Source organism: Melanerpes formicivorus, unplaced genomic scaffold (genome assembly GCF_026170545.1).
Source record: "Melanerpes formicivorus ecotype bairdi unplaced genomic scaffold, bMelFor1.0.p_v2 SCAF_29, whole genome shotgun sequence".
In the NCBI taxonomy this organism is placed as follows: Eukaryota; Metazoa; Chordata; class Aves; order Piciformes; family Picidae; genus Melanerpes; species Melanerpes formicivorus.
This window is the reverse complement of record NW_027142381.1, coordinates 3,517,445-3,538,636: the sequence shown is the minus strand read 5'-3', so window position 1 is coordinate 3,538,636 and position 21,192 is coordinate 3,517,445. Positions and strand designations below refer to the sequence as shown.

Genomic DNA, 21,192 nt, shown 5'->3' with positions numbered 1-21,192 from the left:
TGGAGCCAGCTGACAGGCTGTAGGTTCCCTCTCCCCGTGCTGCCAAAGGCGATTACTCCAAACGTTTGTCTCCATGCCAACAGTCATTAAAAAGTTACTTTTGAAAAGCCAGCGTCAGCAGCAGTCTCCAGTGCCCGAGCGACGGGAGGATGCTTCCCCATGGCTCTTCTGAGGACAGGACTCCTGTCTCCACACCGCCTGTGGGGCAAGAGCACAGCTGAGCCCTGCAGGAGCAGGTGACACCAGCAAACAAGGGAGAGGATGTTAAGAGGGAAAGGAAACTGTGCTATCACTTGCAGAGGTTGAGGTAGGGCACCCAGAAACCCGTCTGACTGCTATAGAAAAAAAGAGTTGGATCTCTCCCCAGGTTGCAGTTTTGGCCAGCCCAGGTTGGTAGGTCATGCAACATCCACACCATCCAGCTGTTCTGCACATCTGCCACCACCTCAGGGGGGTTCTGCTCAGCCCAGAGTGCCTGGTGAGGCCAGGAGCCCTGGGAAGGTGAGGATGGCACAGGCTGGTGCCCTGCTATGACAGCTCAGCTCTGCTGTCTTGTGGTGAGTGACTTCGGGGGTGCACAAGGGAGCAGGGCAGCTTGTGTGCAGATAGCGAGAGGCAAGAGGCATTGCTGGCTGCAAGGAGAAAGCAGGGCCCAAGCTACACCTAGGATTAACCACAGATCTATGTGCATGCAGAGGCTGGTGAGTGACATGCAGACACAGAAGAAAAAGCCAAAATGGGACAGGAAATGAGAAAGGATGGAGAAGGAGATGTGACCAGAGGGAGGGAATCCAGCCCTTGCAAGCACAGCTGCAAGCACTGAGAAGTAAGCTGGGCTTGGTGTTTCCAGCAACAGCAGCACCAAAACTGGCCATTCACTTGGCTCTCTGGCTTGTCTGGTCTCTCAGCCTCCCAGTGCCATAAGAGAGCATCACAGCACTCACAAGGAGACTAGCAGCAGAGAACAAGATATCATAGGCACTGGCAGTGTGGGCTGGGAACCCCCCAGAGAAACAATAAGCACCTGGCAGGAATCGCACGCTCCCTCCTCCTCACGCCTCCAACAGCAGCCTGACAACAGGCTTTGCTCAGCTCCTGCACAAGCTGCCACTGCCAATTGCTCTGTACAAGAAGCTTTGCTGCAGTGAATAAAGCCAACACATCTGGAAGGGATGAGCTGCAGCCTCCATCTTCACAGGAGGAACAGGTTAAACAATCATCTCTTGGGCTTTGGTTAAGTCAGGACGATGTCACCAGAAGGCGAGCGGTGGACTAGCTCTTGATAGCCAGGTTGACCTTTCTGGCTTTCCATGGCCAGGTTAAGCCACAGGAAAATCCACCTTTCCCACCTGTCCAAAAGGCTGATCCTTTCACCCTGGAAGGCTTGAAACAACCTGGAATGGCACAGCTCTGAGACAAGCCTCTCTTTCAGACGTTGCAGGAGCCCTGCCAACTGTTTTGAAAGTCAGATTATTATTTTTATGAGCATGAGAATCTGTGACTAAATTACAGAGATGTCTGATTCTATCAGTCCTCTCTGATTTATTTTTTCTCTTACTCTGGAAAAGGATCCTGACAGATGAGAGAAAGGGAAGCACCTCCAGCCGACGTGGCACTGGGGTTCACTGCTCGAACCGAGGCAGTGAGAGAAATGGAATCAAAGCAAGGCAGCCATGGGAGTGCAGGGAAAGGGCACATGGACACTTATTTTTCAACTGAGTCAACGAAGTGTGACTTAGCTGGGGTCAGCTGGGCTCTGCCTGGCATGGAAATATTGACATTAGCTTTCGAGAGCACAGCCTGCATCTTGAGGAGAGGATGAGCATAATAAAGAAGGCAGCTGAGGGTGAAAGGGAAAGCAGCAGCCCACTCCTGCACTCGGCTGCCAGGAGAGGGCCTGCAGGGAGCTTTCCTCTTTTAGCCAGCCCAGTGGCTGAAATGAAGATCTGTTGAGCCAACAAGCAGCCTCTGGGTATTAAACAACGGTTTAATAATCAGAGAGTCACAGAATCACACAAGGAAGGGACCTTGAAAGATCATCGAGTCCAATCCTCCTGCCAAAGCAGGATCACACAGGGGAGGTCATATAGGAGGACATCCAGGCAGGTTTTGAATGTCTCCAGAGAAGGAGACCCCACAACCTCTCTGGGCAGCCTGTTCCAGGGCTCTGTCACTCTCACAGGGAGAAAAGTTTTTCCTTATGTTCACGTGGAACCTTCTGTGCTCCAGCTTGCACCTATTGCCCCTTATCCTGCCACTGGATGTCACTGAGAGGAGCCTGGCTCCACCCTCCCAACACTGCCCTTCACATCTTTACCAACATGAATGAGGTCACCCCTCAGGCTCCTCTCCTCCAAGCTAAGAGACCACTTAACCCCCACGGTGCAGATGAAATGCACCCCTCCCTCCCCATGCACCAGCAAGGCAAATCTCCACAGGACACATGCCTTCTGCAGCTCCTTCTCCCCCAGAGCTGGCACCTCTGCTTCACATGCATCCCAGCCTCCTCCCAAGACACACCTCCTGGGTGCACCACCTCAGCTCATCAGCACAGCAGTCCTGCCTCCCAGGCCAGGATGTCTCTAGAAGGACACAGCACAGAATTCCTGTCTCCCAGGCCAGGATGTCTCCAGAAGGACACAGCACAGAATTCCTGCCTCCCAGGCCAGGATGTCTCCAGGAGAAGGACACTATGTCCCCAGCTCATCACAAGCACTGGGATGAGAGCAAGCCAAAGAGGTGTTTGAGGTTTGCAGAGAAGACTCCAGCTGAAGTTATCACTTCCCAGACCTTCCTCAGCTGAGAGCAAAACCCATTCCTGGGGTCTGGCATCTTTGGTGGAAAGCTGTTCCCCACTCATGGATGACTCACTTCCAGGTTTTCCTTCTCTGTTAGATTTACACTGGAATTTCTAATGGCTGCTGATTTCCATCAGACTAGCCCTGCCAACTGCCCACAGCCCTTTTCCCACCAAGCCAACATCTCTGCAACTGCTCTTTGTTTGCATAGTTTGTTTAATGAGATGCCCGGAAGGCCGCTGGGGACTTGCAGCTGGCTCCTGCCCCCACGCAGACCACATCACTGGTAAGGCTGCAGGGCTCAGCCTCAGACAGATGCCTGTTCAGCTGGAAGTTCAGCTGGCACTCAAGCCATCACAGCTCCAGTCTGCCCTGAAGGAAGAAGCAGACAAAGCAAAAGAGGACCCAGCTACTTTGCTGCAGCTGATGCAGCAAGAGCTGGGGGGCTGCTGGCCATGCACAGACCTTCAAGTCTGCCAGAGCCACCCTGGTCCCAGCAAGAGTCCAACAGCACTGCCTAGCCTGTGCCTGCTGCAGGCTCCTCCAGCCTCCCTCCATCTTCAGTTCCCAGCACTTCCCAGCCAGACCCTCCCATCCCATGCTCTTGGGCACCCACAACCATCCCCTCCTCTCCCTTCTCCTTTTGGGTTGCAGTAACCCTTCCTATGTAAAGGGACACTTCTGTACAGAGGAACTCCTCCCAGCTCCAAGGAGATGACTGCCCTCCCTTTCTCTCTGTCCCCATGGCCAGCTCCTTTTCCATCAGTGCACACCTGGGGGATGCATGACTCCACTTCCTCCTTGGCAAGCTCAGAGCACCAGGCCTGCACCATGACAGCTTTGATTCAGAGATCAGTGGCATTTCCACACATGGAGATGGGTATGGGAAGCTGCTGTCTTCATCTCCAAAAGGGCAAATTCAGAGGACATTGGCTGAAGGCTTCCTCTGAGACATCTTCTACCACCACCATTTCGCTCTGCCAGGCCAAGGAGGCTGCAAGCACAGAGATGGAAGCCTGCTGCCAGTGTCCTGCTCTGGGAGAATTGCTGCCTGGGTTATACTAACTTTTGTATTTTAATGCTCTGAAGTTTCTGCAAGGCTTTACTCTTGAGTTTTTAACCAGCAAAACCTTATGTAAACCTTATGTAAGCCTTACTGCACCTCTGTGTAACCTTAACACTCCATCCACCAGCACTCTGCCATCTAAATATGCTGAGCCACGAGCATGAGTCAGGAACCTGATCTTCTCATCCAGAGTCCACTCTCCTAAAGAGGATCTGCTTTTGGCATCACCTCCATCAAAAAGGTGTTTTGTTACTTTATTGATAACAAGAATATTCTCCTAACCTTGTAACTCAACCCTGAAAAGGCTTTCAGAGACCTGCAGTTCAGCTGTCAGCAATGAGCACCAACAGAAAGAGCCAGAAGGAAAAGCAGCGTTGCTTAGCTAGCCCACAATGAACATGCAGGGCCATGATCTGAGTTGTGGTAACAAAGCCAAAGAGGCAGCAAGGGCTACACACTCACTGCATGCTTCTCCTCCTGGGCACTGAGGGGGTCAGTCTCTGTGAAAGGTGACTGGATCCTTAGAGAGCACCATAGCAATCCCCCCCTCTCAATTCTGCTCCTCCAGAACTGGGGGTGTGCCTTCAGCCATCACATCAAAAGCCCAAGTGGAGGCCTGACTCATGCACAAGTCACAGCACCGAGCTCCAGGCCAAGGACACTGCTCTGCAGAACGGGCTGCGCTATCTAATGTGTGCTGGCAGCCTCTTCCATCAAAAGGGAGGGGAAGGTGAGCACAAATCCTTTTATAATTGAACTGCCAAATGCATTCAAACTGCCAGACACACCTGGGAATGACAACAAAGGTCACAGAGGAACAAACTCAAGGGTTTGGGTTTCTCAGTGAGGGCTGGGACGAGGTAAAAATGCCAAGAAGGGAGTGAAGAAGACAATGGAGCAGCAGGGAAGAAGGGGATGTTCCAATCACATCACAACTGCAGCCATGAGTCTCATGTTCCCTGCAAAGGGAGAATGTGCAGAGCAAAGGGAAGGTAAATTCCTGTGAGTTCTCCTTTCTGACACATTCAGACCTGCATGATCACAACCTGAGGTTTTTCTCCCTAGAGCTTGTGCTGGGAGCAGAGGAAATGGAAACAAATCGACGCAGCACTAGGAGTCTGCAGGCAGCCTGGCTCCTCTGAACCTGAGGCAGGAACAAAAACAGGCAAAAAAAAAACCCCAACCAAACCTTGAGGAAAGGAGGAGAGACTGGGTAAAAAATGGGCAGAGAGAGGCTTCCCCAGGAAGCAATGCAGTGCACTGCAACCAGAGCAGCAGCAACGAGCCACAGCTCAAATGAACAGCTTGAACAGTTCAAAGTTCAGCTGCTGTGCAAATGTTATCATCTGCTCTGGTTGCCTGCAAACCACCCAGCCCCAGCCCTGGGGGCTCTGCTGTGATTAAGGGGAATGTGTGTTTTCAGTTGTGTTCTTCAACAAAGAATCCTCCTGCTCATCACTGCAGAGCCACAACTGCTATGGGCACATACAAAGAGGTACAGAATGTGACCCTTCTTGTCCAGTTCTCAGTCCAATGCCATTCCTTTCCTTTGCCTTCACAGGTACAAGTGGCAGGGAGCTCTCTCTCTCTAGGAATGAATCAATCTTAAGGCCCAGGTGAGCAGATTCATTTTAATATTGATTGCCCTATAGCTGCAAATGTTGATGATGATGATCAGCACTTCTCAAGAAGTTGTCTGCTCATTTCACTGCATTTCCAACAGCATGACTTGGACATTTCCAACAGCATGACTTCATGCCTTGACCTTCAACACCACCCTCTTCTTTAAGAAGAAAACTACATGTACTAAGTCATGTAGACTTGAAAGGCTTCTAATCATTTACTATTCAAGCTCCTGAAAAGGTGTTAAAGGGTTCACAGGTCCCATGTCAGCATTTGAGTCTGCTCAGCAGAAATGTGAACAGTTGCCTGGGTTGTTAGGGCCTGGTAACAAACAGCCTTGAAAAAACAATGGGGCTCCTGCCACAGGCACCCATGGAAATGCAGATTCCAGGCCTGGAGGTGCTACAGGCTCCTGACCCCTGCCAGGGAAAACCACGAGGAAGGGCTTCATAAGCTTCCAGACACCAGCACTGTGACTCCTGCTGAGCTTGGGTGGGAGAGAAAGGTGCCAAGTGCTCCCAGGCAGTGTAGGTGGTTGATCATGGCTCCTGGGACTGGTGCACAGTGGAGGCAGAGGGGCTGATGAGGTCTTGAGGAAGGCTCTTGCGTGCTTCCTGCATCCGGCGCCGCGCCCTCTGGAAGGCCTCTACAACACAGCAGGTGACAGCAAGGCAGAATGCATCAGACAGCCTCAGGGAAGGGGAGGGAGGAGGCTGTCCAGTGAGCATCACCTCTCCTGGAGCAGGGAGGGGCTCACTTTCTATTCCTAAGTTCCACCATTGCTCTGTGCATCAGCACTACAAACTCTGCTCAGTGCCAGGCGAGATTGGGCAGCCCAGGCGAGGCTTTGCCCTCACAGAGTGCTTACAGAATCACAGAATGCTTTAGGTTGGAAGGGACCTTTAAAGGTCATCTAGTCCAACCCCCTTGCAGTAAGCAGGGACATCTTCAACTAGAGCACAGGTTGCTCAGAGCTCTGTCCAGCCTGACCTTGAATGTTTCTAGGGATAGAGCACCTCTCCAGGCAAGCTGGGACAGAGTTTCTCAATGTAAAAAAATCCTTCTTTGTAACTAAATCTCTCTTTCCACTTAAAAACATCACCCCTTGCTCTGCCATAACAGGCCCTGCTAGAGGTCTGTCCCCATCTTTCTTACAGGCCTCTTTAAGTACTGAAAAGCTGCTCTAAGGTCTCCCCAGGGCCTTCTCTTCTCCAGGCTGAACAACCCCAACTGTCTCGGCCTGTCCTCCCAGCAGAGGGGTTCCAGCCCTCAGGATTGTCATCCCTCCCATCTGCTGCCAGCTGATGCCTCCTCAATTTCCAGCTCAGATTAGCACATTTAACCTCAGCTATGGACTCATGAGGACAACTATCCTCACAGTACTGGATTCTCCTGAAACCCCCTGCCCACTCTGTGAAACCAGGGGGGCAAAAGTGAGCAAAAGGCTCTCCAGGAGAACGCCACTGAAAGCCTCACCCAAAACGCTGTAGACAGAGCTCTGCTGGCTGAAGCCTCCAAGCCGGTCCAGGACGCTCTGCATGCGCTGCCTCAGGGCACTGGTTTCCAGAAAGGCTCTGCAGAGAAGGACATCAGAAGGTCAGGGTTGCCAAAACACAGCACACAAGGTGGAGCTTGTACTCCCCTTGCTGCACTCACCTGGACTGCTGCAGGCAGTGCAGGCGGAAGGTGACGCTCCCGGTTGTCTCCGTGCGGAACCCAAGGCGGCTCAGACGTGCTCCCTGCACAGACAGCACCAGTCAGAAACACACAGCAACCACAGCCTGCAGCTGGCCCTGCACACACAGCACAGCTCAGAGCAACCACAGCCTGCAGCTGGTCCTGCACACACAGCACCAGTCAGAAACACACAGCAACCACAGCCTGCAGCTGGTCCTGCACACACAGCACAGCTCAGAGCAACCACAGCCTGCAGCTGGTCCTGCACACACAGCACAGCTCAGAGCAACCACAGCCTGCAGCTGGTCCTGCACACACAGCACCAGTCAGAAACACACAGCAACCACAGCCTGCAGCTGGTCCTGCACAGACAGCACAGCTCAGAGCAACCACAGCCTGCAGCTGGTCCTGCACAGACAGCACAGCTCAGAGCAACCACAGCCTGCAGCTGGTCCTGCACACACAGCACAGCTCAGAGCAACCACAGCCTGCAGCTGGTCCTGCACACACAGCACAGCTCAGAGCAACCACAGCCTGCAGCTGGTCCTGCACACACAGCACAGCTCAGAGCAACCACAGCCTGCAACCTGCTGCTGGTCCTGGGGAAAATGAGCATGCCCCACACCAGGAGCATGCACTCTGGTGGGCACAGGCTCACCCTTCCCTGCTGCATGCAGAAAGCAAGGTGAGAAAGAAGGGCTGGCAGCACCAGGCTGTGCTGAGGGCAGGCACACTCACAAGCTGATTGTGCAGTGCTGGAGGAAGGTTTCAACAACTGCATCAGGGTTTGTTCCCACACAAGGCAGCTTCTAAGATCAGGATGATCATGACACCAGCAAGCACCTCTGCAGCTGTCTTAAGAATGTGACATTCCTGCCTGCCTCACACCCATCAGCTCCAGGAGGCTGTTCCAGGCACACCAAAGCCACAATTCCTTACCAAGACCCAGGGAGAAGTCTGCAGTTGCTGACAACTGCTGACCTGATGGACAGCACAGGCAGGGCCAGCACAGGCAGGGATAAGTCAAGACTTTGGTCTATGTCCACCCAGCCCTCCAGGCTGCACACACCTCAGAAGGCTGAGAGGTCTGCCTCAGTGCTTGCTCATTCCTCTGTTCATGGTCACAGCCTCACAGAGGATGTGTTTCTTTAGTCAGAGGGACAGGCCTTGTTCAAATCTGGTCCAGGCTGCTCAGACATCTGAAGCCAAAAGCACCATCTACCTTTTCCCAGGAAGAGCAATGCCCTGCAGCTGAGCCCACCTTGAAGGTCGACGGTATCCTGACGTAGGTGAGGTCCTCCAGCTCAGGAGATCCACCAATGAAAAACCTTCTGAGCTCAGCTACTGTCCCCAGCTCCACAGGGCGCCAGGTAGAGATGGTGAGCTCATGGAGACCTGACCCAGGACAACAGGACAGCTTAGCAGCCATGACCAACCACAGAGGAGAGCATGGTAGATGGCTACCTGCTGGCCCAGACCACAGTAGGCTGGAAGTGGAACCACTGCATGGTATCTCCATGAGATTCTCCCAAAGAGTCAGCCCCACAGAGCTGTGGCCAGCACTGGAAGTACCCCTGAGGAGCATCTCCTTACTACACATGGGTGTCAGAATAGTTGTGACCCCCAGATTCCACGTGGGACAGAGAAGGCCACTGCTGCTGTAATGATGCTGGGTATGCAGCATCAGCCCAGAGCTTCATCACTCAAGATGTTGTGATGGAACCACCGAAGGAGCAAGGACAGCAACAGATGATGCTTCTCAACAAGGCAGAATGGTGCAAGATGCCTCATAGAATGGAAGGTTGGAAATGACCTCAGAGATCATCTACTCCAACCTCCCTACCATGGGCAGGGACACCTCCCAACTAGACTTGGCTGCTCAAAGCCCTATCTAGCCTGGCCTTGAACACCCTCAGGGAGGAGGCAGCCACAATCTCCCTGGGGAGCCTATTCCAGAATCTCACCACCCCCATACTGAAGAACTTCCTAAGATCCAGTCTAACCCTACTGTCCCTCAGCTTCAAACCATTCCCCCTTGTCCTGTTTCTAGACACCCTCATGAAAAGTCCCTCTGCAGCCTTCCTGCAGGATGCCTTCAGGTATTGGAAGGCAGCTATGAGGTCCCCCCCAGAGTATTGAACCACCCCAGCTCCCTCAAATCCTACCCTGATGCCCCTTCAGCACAGAAAGGCAAAGCCTCCCCAGGACCAGCTGGACCCATTCCCAGCTTCACTGCCTGAGTTATGTTTTACCTGGAGATGCTGGCAGCACCAGAGAACCATATCCTTCAACACGATACCTCTGCCAGGAATCCAGGGACAGGACCTCAAAGTAGAGCACAGGCCACTGAGGGAGACTGCCTGCAAGGAAGGGGAGGAGAGCACAGCTTTGGGAGGAAGACTATCACAGAGGGGAAGGAAAAAAACCCAAACACCTAAATGCCCAACTCCACCAGCAGGAAGTGCTTTCTGTGTTTCTCCTACAATGGCTGCCCTAGATGGGTGGAGGATGATTTTCCCCTGTAGAGCTGAACCCTCAGATCTGAGGATGAAACCAGAATTGTTGGTAAGATGTTAAAAAGTTGGGGAAACTGTTTTGAGAGCAAGTCCAAACTGGTTCTATAGGTATGTCTGAGCAGACAAGACAACCTTTGGTGAATCTAAGGGGTGGGTGTCAGGAGGATGGGACCAGACTCTTCTCAGTGGTCCTGAATCTAAGGGGTGGGTGTCAGGAGGATGGGACCAGACTCTTCTCAGTGGTCCTGAATCTAAGGGGTGGGTGTCAGGAGGATGAGACCAGACTCTTCTCAGTGGTCTCCAGTGACAGGACAAGAGGTCATAGGCATAAACTTGACCATAGGCAGGCAGTTCCATCTAAACATGAGAAGGAACTTCTTCAGAGGGTGGCAAAGCACTGGTGCAGGCTGCCCAGAGAGGTGGTAGAGTCTCCTTCTCTCCAGACTTTCAAGGCCCACCTGGACCTTGAACATCTGTGTGAGGAGACTGGACGTGGCACTTGGTGCCATGGTCTAGTCATGGGGTCTGTGTTGATAGGTTGGACTCGATGATCCTCGAGGTCTCTTCCAACCTTAGTTATACTGTGAGACTGTGACCTGCTGTTGGTGATCCTGCTCTGTAAGGGGGCTGGACTCAATGGTCTTCAGTGGTCACTTCCAACCCCTACCATTGTGATTCTGTGAATGCTCTGATGCCAAACAGGGGCACCTTTTCATCTCCAAGTTTCCCCACCATTATTGAGGGATTATTAACTTAAGATTCTCCTACAGACCTCCAAGAACTTATTTTTCTCCCCCCTCCTGTTTATTCCAGGCTGAAACTTCATTAGTGTTGGTTGACTACTCCAATCCACTGCATACACTGGATCCAAGTGGCCAGGCATGACACAAAGCTGTCCCAAGCAATTGCAATCCAAAGAGCAGTGGGGCTGGGGAGGAAGCAGCAGTAGCGTAGCGAAGCAGCAGGAGCAGGCAGCAGAGAAACCCAGCTTAAAATAGAGCTGGAAGTTTCAAAGTGACAGAAACTACACAAAGATTATACAGGTCACTGAGTCTGTCTACAAATGTCAGGCTCAGAGTTTCAGCTGTGTGCAACAAAAAAAAACCACCCAAAAGCTGCCTGATTCTTCTGCTGCAGCATCCCAGGGCTCGATGCAGTACACAGAGCGCGCAGGAATGGCCACAGAGAGCAGCAAGGCAGGTGTGTGGGGACAAACAAGCCAAGACCCAGAGCCTGGAAGCAGGGCAACAGCCATATGAATTGCATCCATACTGCATTCCTGGGCAGGGCAATGTGTGTGTGGTCCAGAGGCTGTGTGGTGAGGGGTGAACATTCCCTGAAGGAGCACCATTTCATACAGTCAAGCAGGTTGGAAAAGACCTCAGAGATCATCAAGTCCAACCTATTACCTAAGACCCAACACCTCCTGACAACTAAACCATGGCTCCAAGCGCCACATCCAAGCCTTTTTTGAACACCTCCAGGGACAGTGACTCCACCACCTCCCTGGGCAGCACATTCCAATGGCCAGTTACTCTTTCTGGGAAGAACTTTCTCCTCACCTCCAGCCTAAACTCCCCCTGGTGCAGCTTGAGACTGTGTCCTCTTGTTCTGGTGCTGGTTGCCTGGGAGAAGAGACTAACCCCCACTTGTCTACAACCTCCTTTCAGGTAGTTGTAGCAAGCAGTAAGGTCTGCCCTAGCCTCCTCTTCTCCAGGCTAAACAACCCCAGCTCCAACCCCAGCCCCATTCCCCTTTGTTTAATTGTGTCCAGGGAGGTGGTCGAGGCCCCGTCCCTGGAGGTGTTTAAGCCCAGGCTGGATGAGGCTCTGGGCAGCCTGATCTAGTGTGGGGTGTCCCTGCCCACGGCAGGGGGGTTGGAACTAGATGATCCTTGTGGTCCCTTCCAACCCTGAATGATACTATGATCTCTGTGAGGGGACAGCCACATGCCAGGCACCATGATACCTTACACTGTGATCAGCAGATTTCAGAGTAACAAACACACCTTCTGATTCATCTCCTTGGGTGAAAAACATCTCCAAAGTGAAGAGGTAGCAGAAATATGCCACATTCTCCTAGGAAAGGAATGAGGCAGAGATCAGATTCCTGGCCAGGAGACCTCATCACCAGCATTGCAGGAGGCACAGAGAGCAGGGAGAAGGGAATGAATGGTGGAAAAGACGCAATGATGCCCAAACAAGATCAATCACATCCCACTAACAAACCCCTGAGTGCATGATGGACTTGCACACACTCCCCAAGTGCCATGTTGATGGAGCAGGCTGCTCAAAATAATGAACAAGGGGAAAATGTAAGACAGCTCAAATGACAATCCAGCCAGCTGCTCAACTACTACAGCAGCAGAGTCTTTAAAGGACCCAAGCAAAATATCTCAGCAATGGTTTTGCTGAAATGCTGCCTGAGAATTGCTTTTGTAATATGCAAACCAGTTCACATGACAGACACTTAGAAGTTGGCAAAATGAAGATTTCTCTGAGAGGAGCTGGAGACAGCAATGGAATCAACTTCCCAAACAGGAGGAGGAGGAGGGGATGGTTTTGAGACACCAGTTTAGAGACTCTTTGCATGCATGTGCTGAGCAAGCCAGAACAATTCTTGGTTAACTGAGCATTTGGGAACACAACAAAAAAGAAATCAAAGCTCCAAAGGCAGTCACTCAGCCAGGAGGAAGAAAAAATGTGAGGTTCCAGAAACTGCTCTGAAGCAGTTTGATTTGGTCTGGTTTTATCTGTTTTATCTGTTCATCTATCTGGTTTATCTGTTCATCTATCTGGTTTATCTGTTCATCTATCTGGTTTATCTGTTTATCTGTTTTTACCTGCTTTAACTAGTTTCATACTTTTCAGCACCCTGAAAAATGCCAAGCTAGAATGAGGAGAATCCCACAGGAGCTCCCAAGTCAGGACTTTTGCTCAATCTATCTGTAGCTTGTTACACATGTTCCACTTCAGAGAATGCCTCTTCAATCTGCTCTGCATGTCTGAAAATGTCCTTACCCAGCCCACAGCCTTGGTGGCACAGGTCTGTGTCACTCCTGAGAGCTGCTGGAATGCAGGGCTTGACCACTCTAGGAGGAGAGGAGGACATGTGGTGAATGCTTTGGGTGAGAGGGATGATTCACAAACCAGAACAGCTCAAAGGAGACACCAGTCTCCCAGATGGCTGGGATGGCAGATAACATCACCCACGCTGAATTTCCCTAGGGGTGTCCCACACAGTCTTGTTCCAGGCAATGGCTGCTCCCCAGAGCACCCTGAACTGTTGATGAAAAGCACCAACTCCATCTTCAGAGAAAAGCAGGACTGTGTCTAAATGCACTGAAGAGCAACAGTGGTACCTTTTTGGATAAACATCAGGGTACAACCAGAGAGGGAAGCCAGAGCCACTGCTTCAGGGGACTGAAATGTGCAGCAGGATGTGGAGGTTAGTGCTGGGAACCTTCTTTATCAGTCCAAATGTAATATGTTAATGAGAGCATGATGGTGAGCACTGCAATCAGACAAGGTCACTGCTGAGGTGGACAAGACTAGGCTACTCTCTGCAGTATAAATAATGAGCTTTGGGTGGACTGCTGGATACCACCACCACTGGTTGAGCAGGCAATGGACCTCTTTGTCTCACTCTCATCTGGAAGAGACAAGAGGGGCAGATGCTACTTTCTCCCAGACAGGAGTTTAGTTCAAACAATTAAGCCCTGCAATTTTACCTCTGAAGACCTCTGACTAGATCCCAGCTCCAGCATCAAAGTTTACTGCCTTTCAGCAGAGCTGATCTGATGGACCAGCCTAAGCATCCTTCATTCCTTACCCTGCTGGGATGTGGCTGGAAAGATGAATACTTACGGGCAGGCAACTCCACGAAGAAATGAACATAGAGGTTGTCATACTCATAGCCTTGAGCTGAAACTGAGAAGAAGAGAGGATGAATTTCTACTGATTGCTTTCACCCAAACTCCTCCAGTGCTCACTGAGGGCTTTTGAGAGAGCCAGCATCAATAACCTCAGCAACAATCATTTACTGCTGGAAGCTGAGCAAAGCCTGGGTCATCAAAGTAGCAGAATATGACCCTCAGTGAAGATCCCTTCTGTAGTCCAGCCCTGTCCCCACACCACTGATCAGATTAGGGGGATCACACATTTAATTGCTTTCTTTGTTTTAATCTCTCTTGAACTTCCCAGTCTGCCCTCCTTTTTTTTCTTCCAGATCTGTAGGTCTTCCTACAACAGCTGCAGATCTGCAGCCCCCAACCTTTAAGTGCCACTCATGGAGTTAATCCACAACAACAGGGGAAGCAAGAAGGATTCCAGGGAGACAATCACCTACCCTGGACCAGCCTGTGATCCAGGAATCCTTGGCCCCTTCTTAGCCTCAGACATCCCAGCAGACCCAGATTTGCCCCTGCAGTTACTGTTTGTAACAAGGACTCACCAATCTCTCCATTCACCATGAGGCGCAGCGTGCCAGGCAGAGTCTGTAAGAACGAGCAGATGATGAGATAAAGAGCTCAGTGGTCACTGCTGGAACCTCCCAACAGGCTCTCACCCAGGTTTGTACACCAATGGTTCACTCTGCTGGCCAGGCAGGAGTCACAACTTCCCATATCACCTCCCAGAAGCAAGCAGTCTCCTCTAGAGAGAGGCTCTCTACAGAGACTGAATTCCTAGACTGCAGGAGTTTATTATGCTGTAAATCACTTCCCTGCAGGCTTCAAGAACAATATAAATTGGTTATATTACAGTTAAAATGACAGTGAGGAGTGACTTGCAGAAATCATAGTCCTGTTTCTCCTGCAGTGTTCCTGCCCTTGCCCAAGGTGGGGGGAGCAGGGAGAAGCCCAGGACGAGCTGAGGCACTCCACTGAGGTACAAGCAGGGAGAAGCCCAGGATGAGCTGAGGCACTCCACTGAGGTACAAGCAGGGAGAAGCCCAAGATGAGCTGAGGCACTCCACTGAGGTACAAGCAGGGAGAAGCCCAGGATGAGCTGAGGCACTCCACTGAGGTACAAGCAGAGAGAAGCCCAGGACGAGCTGAGGCACTCCACTGAGGTACAAGCAGGGAGAAGCCCAGGATGAGCTGAGGCACTCCACTGAGGTACAAGCAAGTGCAACAACTTTCACACTTCAGCAAACAAGATTTGAGCACCAAAGACTGCAGTCTGGGTAACTCAGTAAGAAGGGAAACTGCACCTGAGTTTGGGGGTAGGAGGGACTGTTTAGGACACATAGATGTGTTTGACATTCAATAAGTTACAGCAATCACCATCACAAAAGACCTAAACCCTCTTCTCCAAGTCCTACAGACAAAGGCCTTCAGACTATGTGTGCAGCCTCACAGACTGCAGCTTTCAGCATGTTCTGCTGCTGGTCTGACAGATGCAGGACAGACCTCTGCAGGCCCCATACCCATTGCCACCTGCCCCTTTTGACCCAATTTTCTGTGGGAGCCACCCCAAGGTAAAAGCTGCCAAGACACCCCCGGAATGTTTTGGAGACAGTGTACAAACAGCAGCCATGCTAAGCAGGTCAACAGCCTCCAAAGGCAGGAGGGCTCCAGGTCCACAAACAGCAGTCATGCTAAGCAGGTCAACAGCCTCCAAAGGCAGGAGGGCTCCAGGTCCCCTGCTGAGTGCTGCTGGAACTCACCATTTCAAACTCTGAGCCCACAAGACCACTGAGGTACTCCTTGTGCCGAGCATAGAGCTGAAAACACAGAGCAAGGGGATTAGGAAGAGTCTCTTTTTGATGATGCTATGGTTTTCTCTCACTGAAATGTAATTGCAGCTGTAATGGATACAACTTAAACTGTTGGCAGTCTTAGCACAGAGGGGTTTGAATTGATAGAGCAGATCCAGAGAATACAAGAATCTAACTAAGACGTGCAAGTGCTAAGGCTGCGTGGAGCTTCAGAGAAGACCTCATCAAAAGCCATCTAAGGGGAAGAAGAAGCTCTGCAGAACCAGAGTTTAAATGATATGGTGAAAAAAAAACAACCCACAGGCATAAATTATTCCAATGAAAGCAACAGGTGGGAGATGAGTGTAGTGAAATGATGATTTCCTTCTTGACCACACAAACAGTAAGGAAAAACACAAATGAAAAGCTAAACCATTCAGTAACTTGATCACCTGCCCCAGCCAGAAGAGGCAGTTCTGAAAGATCAAGATGTAAAATGAGCTCCAAATGTCCTGAGACCTTATGGGTACCAAGAAATCATTCCATAACCATACAGGCACCAAGGAAAGGGTCTGCCCACTGCTCAAAAGGGAAGGCAAATCACTGGCAGGTGACAGTAGAAAGACACAAATTTGGGTGGTTTCTTGCATCAACCTCCTAAAAAGAGGTTGTAGACAGATGGGGGTTGGTCTCTTCTCCCAGGCAACCAGCACCAGAACAAGAGGACACAGTCTCAAGCTGTGCCAGGGGAGGTTTAGGCTGGAGGTTAGGAAGAAGTTCTTCCCACAAAGAGAGACTGGCCATTGGAATGTGCTGCCCAGGGAGGTGGTGGAGTCACCATCCCTGGAGGTGCTCAGAAAAGGATTGGACATGGCACTTGGAGCCATGGTTTAGTTGTCAGGAGGTGTCAGGTATTAGGTTAGACTTGATGATCTCTGTGGTCTTTTCCAACCTGGTTGATTCTATGATCAGTCCTCACTACACAGAATGCTGCAGTCAGAGCTCAGGCAGGGCCTCTGCCTAGAGTCAGGAATGGTTAGGCAGTGTTGGGAGTTCTCAAATTGCTGGGCATGGTGAGACTCACTGCCAGTGACATTCACTCAACTTTAGGTGTCTACAGCACTAACAATCACATCTAGATGAGGGGCTGAGCTCCCTCTGTCAAATCACAGCTGGGTGATAGGGTCAGTGGTGGCCCTTACATCTCTGAACATCTGCTGCTCGCGTTCCGCCTCCTCCGGCCGCATTTGCGCAGACACATTCTCGATGGTGTATTTCCACACCTCTCGCTTCTCCCCATCCAGCTCAATCCTGCAGAGTCCCAAAACACAGGGAAAAGGTCCTTTGGTGATGCAGAGAACAGGCACAGGCAGCAACAGCACCCACTGTGCCATCCTGACACTGCAGTCGCCCGCTACCAGCACTAATGGCCCTGTCCTTGCTTAATGGCTCAAAAGGGGAGACCTGCTTGTGTCCAGACAGGCAAAACCCGTGTCCCAAAGCCCCACACATCACACATGCAATGACACCAGTACGCAATGCTCTTGTCTTAGAAATCTCTGGAGTAAAACTCAAAAGTAGCCCCCCAGTTTCAGTGCTGATCTGCTGCCTGCAAGGTGACCAACCACCCACTCCATCCCTCTGTACCAGTGCCACAAGAGGTGGCAGCCCTGTCCCCCTCACCGGTAGGGTCCTTTGGTGCCAGTAAAGTCAGGCTTCACTGTGATCACCCCATTGCTGTCCACCTTGATGGTGCAAAGAACATGTTCATACTCCCTGTGACCAAGCCTAGGGGAAGACACCAAGAAACAGCCTAAATACAGAACACAGGCAGCCTCTTGCCCTGGCACAGCACAGCTAGTAAAGGCACATGGGGGTACAGAAGGGAACAGACACCCCCCCATTTTCCCTCAATAGTTTAAGAAGTCTTTTGGAGGGACACACTCAGTTACCTCCCAGCTGAGGAAAGGGACAGAAACAGCAGCCCAAGTTACTGAGCTCTTGGAACTGTCTCCCCTTAACTAATGAAAGAAACAGGAGTTTTGAGTAAGGAAGGAAGATGGGTTTCCTGCTGGGAAACTAAGACCACTTCAGGATTTTACTTACTTCCCATAAGGTCCCAAGTCCCCCATGATGTACATGGTCTGGACAGGAGTGTTAATCACGTGATTGTTCTTTATAAACTCATCTGAGGGTTCCCAGGTGATGATTTTTGACTTCAGAGAACTGGCTTCTCTGTCAAGAACAGAACAGCGCAAGTCACAGCTGACCTCAGCAGCCCAGCTCAAGCAGCAATGAGCTCCCCACAGCCAGGAGTCAAACTGCCAGGTTGCAAGACATCAAGGTCCACAAACCAGAATGTCCTGCAGCTGGGGCACCAGCAGTAGGAAAACTCTGAGACCCAGTTTGCACTCACATTGGCTTACGGTCTTGTCTTCTCCTCCTCACATTGGCCATCCTCTCTGCCAGATATGATGGCACTTCATGATCTGAGTCAGTTAACTTCTGGCAGTGCTGGAAGAGAGAAACAAGACAGGCACTGGGTTAACTGTACCAGGACATGCTCCTCAAACCCAGCTCCACTCCTGGAGAAGAGAACAGGTACATATGCACCCCCCCCACAAGGACAAACTGCTGAAAGCCTGAAGGCTACCTACAAAGCAATGCTGCAAAGCCAAGCCACTCCAAGCTGCCCCACTCAGCCTTTTGAAAACAGGGACCTTTCACCCCAGCTCTGGGGGGCTGCGTGAAGCTGCTTCGCAAGAAGCCGCACGTCCTCCTGCACACAGCATCTGTGGCACAGTCAAGACCTGACAAACATTCCCTCTGCAGCAGGCCTGGTGGTTCTGACACAGACACTGCTGTATTGATTGTGTGTGACACAGAGGTGGTACCTCCTCCAGGTTGGTGAATCGGTCATGGTCGGTGTAGGTGAAGATGCGGCAGTTCTTCCGACCTCCTGCCTTCTCCAGTTTCAGGATGTCCTCGTGGTACTGCCGGTCCAGGGGAGTCTGGCAGGCTGATGCATTTTGGTACAGATCCACCTCAAACTGGAGGCAAAGCACAAAAGCTGCCTTTCACCAGCGCTGTCAGACCCACAAACACTTTCAGCTGAGATTTCCAAACCCCCTCCCCCCCAACCCCCCCAAGACAAATAAGATCCTTTGGAAACCCTGGCTCAGTATGAGCCAGCAGTGTGTGAACAGGTAGCCAAGAAGGCCACTTGCATCCTGTCCTGGATCAGGAATAGTCTGGCCAGGAGGACTAGAGAAGTGATCATCCCCCTGTACTGGTCACACCTTCAATACCAGGTTCAGTTTTGGGGCCCTCAGTAGGACCCCAAGGTGCTGGAGTGTGTCCAAAGAAGTGCAATGAAGCTGGTAAAGAGTCAGGAGAACAGGTCTTGTGAGGAGCAGCTGAGGGAACTGAGGTTGTTCAGCCTGGAGAAAAGGAGATTCAGGTGAGACCTTGCTCTCTACAGCTCTCTGAAAAGAGGCTGGAGCGATGTCAGGTTGGTCTCTTGTCCCTAGTAACAAATGAGAGGCCAAGAGGAAACAGCCTCAGATTGCACCAGGTGAGGTTTAGTTTGGACATCAGGAAAAAACGTCTTCCCCCAAAGGGTTGTCAAGCCCTGACAGGCTGCCCAGGGAAGCTGTGGAGTCCCCAGCCCTGGAGGGGTTTAAAAGCCTTGGAGATGTGGTGCTGGGGGACGTGGTTCAGTGGTGACCTGGCAGTGCTGTGTTTAGGGTTGGGCTCGAAGATCTCCTCCAACCGAAACGATTCTGCGATTCTCAGTAAACAACCCTACTGCGGCGCAGCTCCAACACTGCTCGGGCGTGCGGCAGCCAACAGCAGCCACCGACGCCCAGCGGGAGGAGCCGGGGGGCCGCAGCTCACCCCCGACAGGACACCCCGCAGGGCGCCGGGCAGCACCGCGAGGAGGATCTCCCGCAAGCCCCGGCTCAGCCCCGCTCCCCTCACACCCACCTGGCTGAAAAGCTTCTCCTGCCACGCCACCTCGGCCTCCTCTGCCTCCTCGCCCGAGGGCGGCCGTGGCCGCTCGGTCAGGCCCAGCAGCTCGGAGCCGCGCGGGCCGGCGAGCAGCGGCGGGGCCTGAGGCAGGAGGGGTCCCGCCGACGTGACCCGCTGGATGCGGACCCTAGCGGGAAAGAAGGAAGGAGGGAAAGAGAGGGAGCGTCACGGCAGGCCGGAGGGACCCTGGACGGGGCGGGCGGGGGGCGGCGCTCACCGGAGGCGCAGGTTGCGCACGGGGTCGCGGGAGCGGTAAACGGCGGTGCTCGTGTCCGAGCTCCAGCGCGGCGCCGCCATAGCCCGGCCGCCGCCGCCTCACCATGGAGACGAGCGCGGCGCCCCCTGCCGGCCGGAGGCAGCCCGCCGCCCGAACCCGCTCCGCCCCCGGGAGCTTGCCGCCCACGACCTCCTTCGGCGCAGGGTGGCTTTCGCCTCCGGTCCCGGCTGCGGGAGCCCCGGCTGGGCGCGACGCAGTTGCCACCGCAGCACGCAGTCCCCCAGCCTCCAGCAGCCTCTCGCAGCCCTCCGTGTGAGGGTGTGAAGGCCTCGGGGAAGTGTCCCCCTGGCCCCGGGGTGAGAGGGGGTTCCTCACGTCTTTCCGCGTGGAGCCTCCCTCGAGCAGAGTCTCCCCATCCGAACAGCCCCATGGCGATTATGAGGGCAAGGGACTCACTGTGGTGCCCTGAACACCGCAATTCCCCCAGTCCTATGGTACCCCTAACATCTGGCCAAAACCTCACCAGCTGTGAACCTGCTCCTCTCTCCAGGTTATTCCCAACCCCTTTCCTTATCTGTCTCAACATTTGACAACAGGCTGCCAGGCAAAGGACAGCATCATGGAGACCACCACCACCCTCACACTGAGTGGGATGAGTCTGCCCCTTCACAGGCAGCCCAGGGTGGCAGCTATATCTCCCAATGGCCATTTTGCTGCTGCCTCCTGCTGCCACAGGCTCTGTTGCATTCCTGGCCCTTCTCAAAGAGCCTTGTGGCAACATCCTGGTGATCCATATAAGCCACAGTCCATATAAATCATGGCTGGATGAGGCTTCTCTGTGAACCTGAATTCTTCCTTCTTGTGCACCATCTGGGTTTCTCTGGTCCCCTCCCTGGAGCCAGCCACAAAGTGGACTCCATCCCTCCCAGCAGCCTGGTTGCCCCAAGGTGATCCTCTTTGAGTCACTGCCCACGATACTGGTGTGCCAAATAGCTCTGCAACCCTGCTCTGCCAGCTGGGACCTCCAACTCTAAAGGGTCCCCTTGCACAGAGTGCTCCCTTCCTTACCACTCCTGGGATGCTGGGCTGGGAATTGCTTCCCCTCTGCTACTCTGGGAATAGAATCATAGAATCAACAAGGTTGGAAGAGACCTCAAAGATCATCAAGTCCAACCTGACACCCAACACCTTGTGGCTATTAATCCATCCCTCGAGGTGTTCAAGAGGAGATTGGACATGGCACTTGGTGCCATGGCCTAGTCATGAGGTCTGTGATGACAGGTTGGACTCGATGATCCTCAAGGTTTCTTCCAACCTTAGCGATACTGTGATACCATGACACCAAGTGCCACGTCCAGTCCCCTCTTGAACACCTCCAGGGATGGGGACTCCACCATCTCCCTGGGCAGCACATTCCAATGGCCAACAACTCTGTGAAGAACTTTCTCCTCACCTCGAGCCTAAACTTCCCCTGGCACAGCTTGAGACTGTGTCCTCTTGTTCTGGTGCTGGTTGCCTGGGAGAAGAGGCCAACCCCCTGAATGTTTTGGTCCAGACCAGTTTAGA

General features: G+C 52.5%; 1 protein-coding gene across 1 annotated transcript; it reads right to left on the bottom strand.

Annotated features, from left to right (window-relative positions):
* Positions 1 to 2,049: 2,049 nt before the first annotated feature.
* MKS1 (MKS transition zone complex subunit 1) lies at positions 2,050 to 19,714 on the bottom strand. The gene is made up of 17 exons (XM_068154503.1): positions 19,627 to 19,714; positions 19,365 to 19,536; positions 18,272 to 18,427; positions 17,794 to 17,891; positions 17,484 to 17,612; positions 17,061 to 17,165; positions 16,580 to 16,688; positions 15,348 to 15,404; positions 14,133 to 14,175; positions 13,547 to 13,609; positions 12,701 to 12,771; positions 11,689 to 11,758; positions 9,417 to 9,524; positions 8,426 to 8,559; positions 7,144 to 7,226; positions 6,964 to 7,061; positions 2,050 to 6,133 (listed from the first exon to the last, which is right to left on the bottom strand). The coding sequence occupies exons 1-17, from the start codon at positions 19,704 to 19,706 to the stop codon at positions 6,027 to 6,029; spliced, it is 1,683 nt and encodes a 560-aa protein (XP_068010604.1). The 5' UTR covers positions 19,707 to 19,714; the 3' UTR covers positions 2,050 to 6,026.
* Positions 19,715 to 21,192: the final 1,478 nt, after the last annotated feature.

What these genes read in the sequence shown, in the direction of transcription:
- MKS1 (XM_068154503.1), bottom strand. Translation starts at nt 19,706, where the DNA reads ATGGCGGCGCCGCGCTGGAGCTCGGACACGAGCACCGCCGTTTACCGC. An exon ending in GGCACCAAAGGACCCTACCG is followed by an intron (nt 16,689 to 17,060) that starts GTGAGGGGGACA and finishes GGGACTCTGCAG; the next exon opens with GATTGAGCTGGATGGGGAGA. An exon ending in CTTCGTGGAGTTGCCTGCCC is followed by an intron (nt 12,772 to 13,546) that starts GTAAGTATTCAT and finishes CTCTCCTCCTAG; the next exon opens with AGTGGTCAAGCCCTGCATTC.